This window comes from Phalaenopsis equestris, unplaced genomic scaffold (assembly GCF_001263595.1).
Source record: "Phalaenopsis equestris unplaced genomic scaffold, ASM126359v1 Scaffold218357, whole genome shotgun sequence".
Lineage (NCBI taxonomy): Eukaryota > Viridiplantae > Streptophyta > Magnoliopsida > Asparagales > Orchidaceae > Phalaenopsis > Phalaenopsis equestris.
The window spans coordinates 3,109-6,460 of NW_018236814.1; the positions used below are offsets into that span (position 1 = coordinate 3,109).

The following is a 3,352-nucleotide window of genomic DNA, read 5'->3' on the forward strand; positions in this document are numbered from 1 at the left end:
TTGGTTGCTTCAAGAGTGTCGGTTGGCCACAAAGGCCGTATTAGGAAGCTGCAAAAACTGCGACAATGTTCATAGGTTGCAGAGGTCAGAGTTAAGATTTGCATCAATTATGAACCACACAGGTCATAGTTGGTCACATAGGTCATAGTGGTGAGTCGTGATAATGTCTATAGACCACAGAAGCCGGAGTTGAGAGCTGCATGAGTTGTGGATCACGCAGACAATAATTAGTTACGTAGCCCATAGTGGTACTTCAGATAACATCTATAGGCCCTAGAGATTGGAGTTGGGAGCTGCACAAGCTGTGATAGCATCTATAGGCTACAAAAATCGAAGTTGAGAGCTTCAACAAAACACATTATGTCACATTATAGAGGTCATGAATGATTTTTATACACTTATGTATTCTAGGATTAATAATCTAGCCTAAAGTCTACATATTATAAATTTTTTTGCCTCTATAAAGGCTTACCTTTGGTCCCTACCTATGCAGGTCATTATAAATATACTAATTTGAGGAACATTTTGCCTTCATGTGGGCTTACATTTATCAACCTAATTACATATGTTATCATAGTAAATACATTTGCTGACACTTTCCCTTGTATGAGAGTTTCTTCTTTACCATCTAATCTATTCAAATGATCATAATATAAAAATTTAAGGTCCTTTTTTAATTCTTATATGTGTTCAATTGCATCACCATATCTATATTTGTTATCATAGTAAATCATTTGAAAACAAATACTATAACCTTTTTTAATCCCATTTCATTTTCACTGTTGAATGTCTGAGCTCAAAATTTAACAGATTAATTACATGCATCAATATAAAATTTTTGAGTGCATGCCATCCTACTTCAAAATTATAAGAATTCATTAAATGCAAACATATTTTTAGTACATCATATTTATGATTTATAATTTAAAGTGATGTGCAATCATATTAATCATTTTTAGGGTTGTAAGTAAGTCAAGCCGACTCGTAAGCTAGCTCTAGCTCGGCTCGATGAGCTAACAAACCAAGTTCAAACTAGCCCCAACTCGTCTCGTTAGCTCGTGAGCTTGTAAGTTTAAAAAAATGTTAATAAAAAATATATTCAAAGTATATTAAATTTGAAGATTTAATCTTAAAAATATTTAAAAAAATTAAAAAATAATATTTTCTATTCTATATTAAATGATGTCTTATTATTTATCTCATAATAGCTTGGTATATTTATCATTTTATTATAACACTATATTAAATTAATATTATTTTCTCTTATTTACGACAAACAATCTGGCTCATGAGACAGCCGGCTTGAACTTGTAAGCTTAAGCTCAAGCTTGATAAATTAATCGAGCTCAAACTCAAGTCGAAAGTTGTTCGAGCTCGACCTCAACTCGACTCTTTTACGCCCCGAATCAATTTTAATTAGGCAGAAATATACACAATAGATTGAGAATTTTTTCCTAACAGGTCGCTTACATTAGAGCTAGTGGCATTTATAAATTTTTATGCAAAGCATTATAATAAATTTACTTTAGAAATTAACTTTGTGCATCTTCTAATAAATCATAAATAAAAATTGACGCACACTAGTGAGACGCGGCTTGCAGCCAAAAAAAAAAACAACACGTGTATAACAATCATGTGCTGGATTTGACATGATTTTCTTTTGCTCGGTACGTTTCACACTTTTCACTTTTACCGTTGTCGATTGTTTGTTATACTTTTTTTTTCATTTTTACTTTATTTATTTATTTTTTTTATCCTTCCAGATAATGCCGAAGCATTATAAATTGAGACTTCAGCCCACAGGAAATTTAAACCATACAAGAAAACCTCCTGATTAACCAACCATGGTTCTCTCCCCAATGATTAAGTCCCTTCTCTTCGCCGCAGCCCTCACAATCCTTCTGGCCAAACCATCCTCAGCTCAGACGGACAATTACTTGCTCTCTGGAGAGCGTCTCGAAGGAGGTAAATCGCTGAAAAGTGGTAACTTAGAATTCATCATCCAGGATGACTGTAACCTCGTTCTCTATCACTCTAAGAAAGCGGTTTGGGCTTCGGGAACCGACGGTTTCAGTTTGAGCTGCTACCTCGTCTTGCAGCAAGACGGAAATCTCGTCATCTACAACTATCTGGATAGGGCCATATGGGAGAGCTACACCTTTGGAATAGATGGACACTATATCCTTGTACTACAAAAGGATCGCAATGTTGCCATATATGGCGATCGCATATGGGCTACGGAGAATAAGGACCTTGGCTCTATGGCAGTCGTCGTCGCTGCTGCGCGTGATGGGACGGTGGGGGTTTCGGGGGCGAAGCAGAATATGGTGAGGAAAATGGGTAAAATTATGGAGGTAATTAATTAAGAGTGTTGAAGAGGCAAAGACTGTGTGTATGAGCTCTGGTAAATAAGATAAGCATGTTTATCAATGCATGCTTTGTGTATGTTTTTGTAGTCCTGTATGTGTGATAGTATGGATGAATTAAAATGACTTCTTTTGTTGACTGCTAATATGAGCATACTCTGAACGACCCATTCCGAAGAACTGAAGTTTTGAATGTGCGAACACTAGCTAACACTGAGGGGCTAGCAGGTGTGTGATACCGCGAGACTTTGGGATCTCCATTCTTTCTTTTCCATCTTGATAGATCTATTTTCATTCCCTTGTCATTCCGAGGGAAAAATGGTCTTACAGCTTGCTAGGGTTTCTCTCTCTCAAATTTGCCTTCTTCTAAGTCATATTTTTCTTTAAAAAAATGTGGTCTGTGAGATTAGAGGTAAGGTATCATTGCTATCTGGTAATATGACTTTTTTCTTTTGATAGCTTGTTGTTTAGAGAGTGGGCTATTTTCATTGAATTTTTTTTTTTAGGTTATTCACTTTCTTTAGCTCTTTATGACATTTAACTTCTAACATTTTCATATTTTAGAGACTAGATTTTTCTTTTGCTTTCCTTTAAATGTGCCACTTTCTTAATTCTTCCCTCATTCCTTTAAGTTTCAACATTTAAAAGATTCTATGCTATACAAGTTTTTTATATGTTATATTGCTTACAAATATAACATACAAGGAAACAAAAGAAATGTAACAGTGATAATTTGTTGTTTGTAAGCTTTCGATGCTTCTGCTTCTGCTTATTCTATGATTTTTTAAAGAAGAAATCTCATGCTCTTATTTGTCTCATTTACATAGATAACATACTTCTAATGTTGCTTCTGTAATTTTGATTTATGTAAATCTTATTATAAAGATGTGACTTATTTGATATACAAATGCATAAATGTTGAAATACTATAGTTGATTCATAAATGGTAGTTGGTTCATTAGCAAATATTGCAGTTGATTCATATA

At 34.3% G+C, this 3,352-nt stretch overlaps 1 protein-coding gene across 1 annotated transcript; it reads left to right on the top strand.

The window, feature by feature from the left end:
- Positions 1-1,824: 1,824 nt before the first annotated feature.
- LOC110037299 (mannose-specific lectin-like) lies at positions 1,825-2,512 on the top strand. The gene has a single exon (XM_020741905.1). The coding sequence runs from the start codon at positions 1,845-1,847 to the stop codon at positions 2,364-2,366; it is 522 nt and encodes a 173-aa protein (XP_020597564.1). The 5' UTR covers positions 1,825-1,844; the 3' UTR covers positions 2,367-2,512.
- The last annotated feature ends 840 nt before the right edge of the window (positions 2,513-3,352 follow it).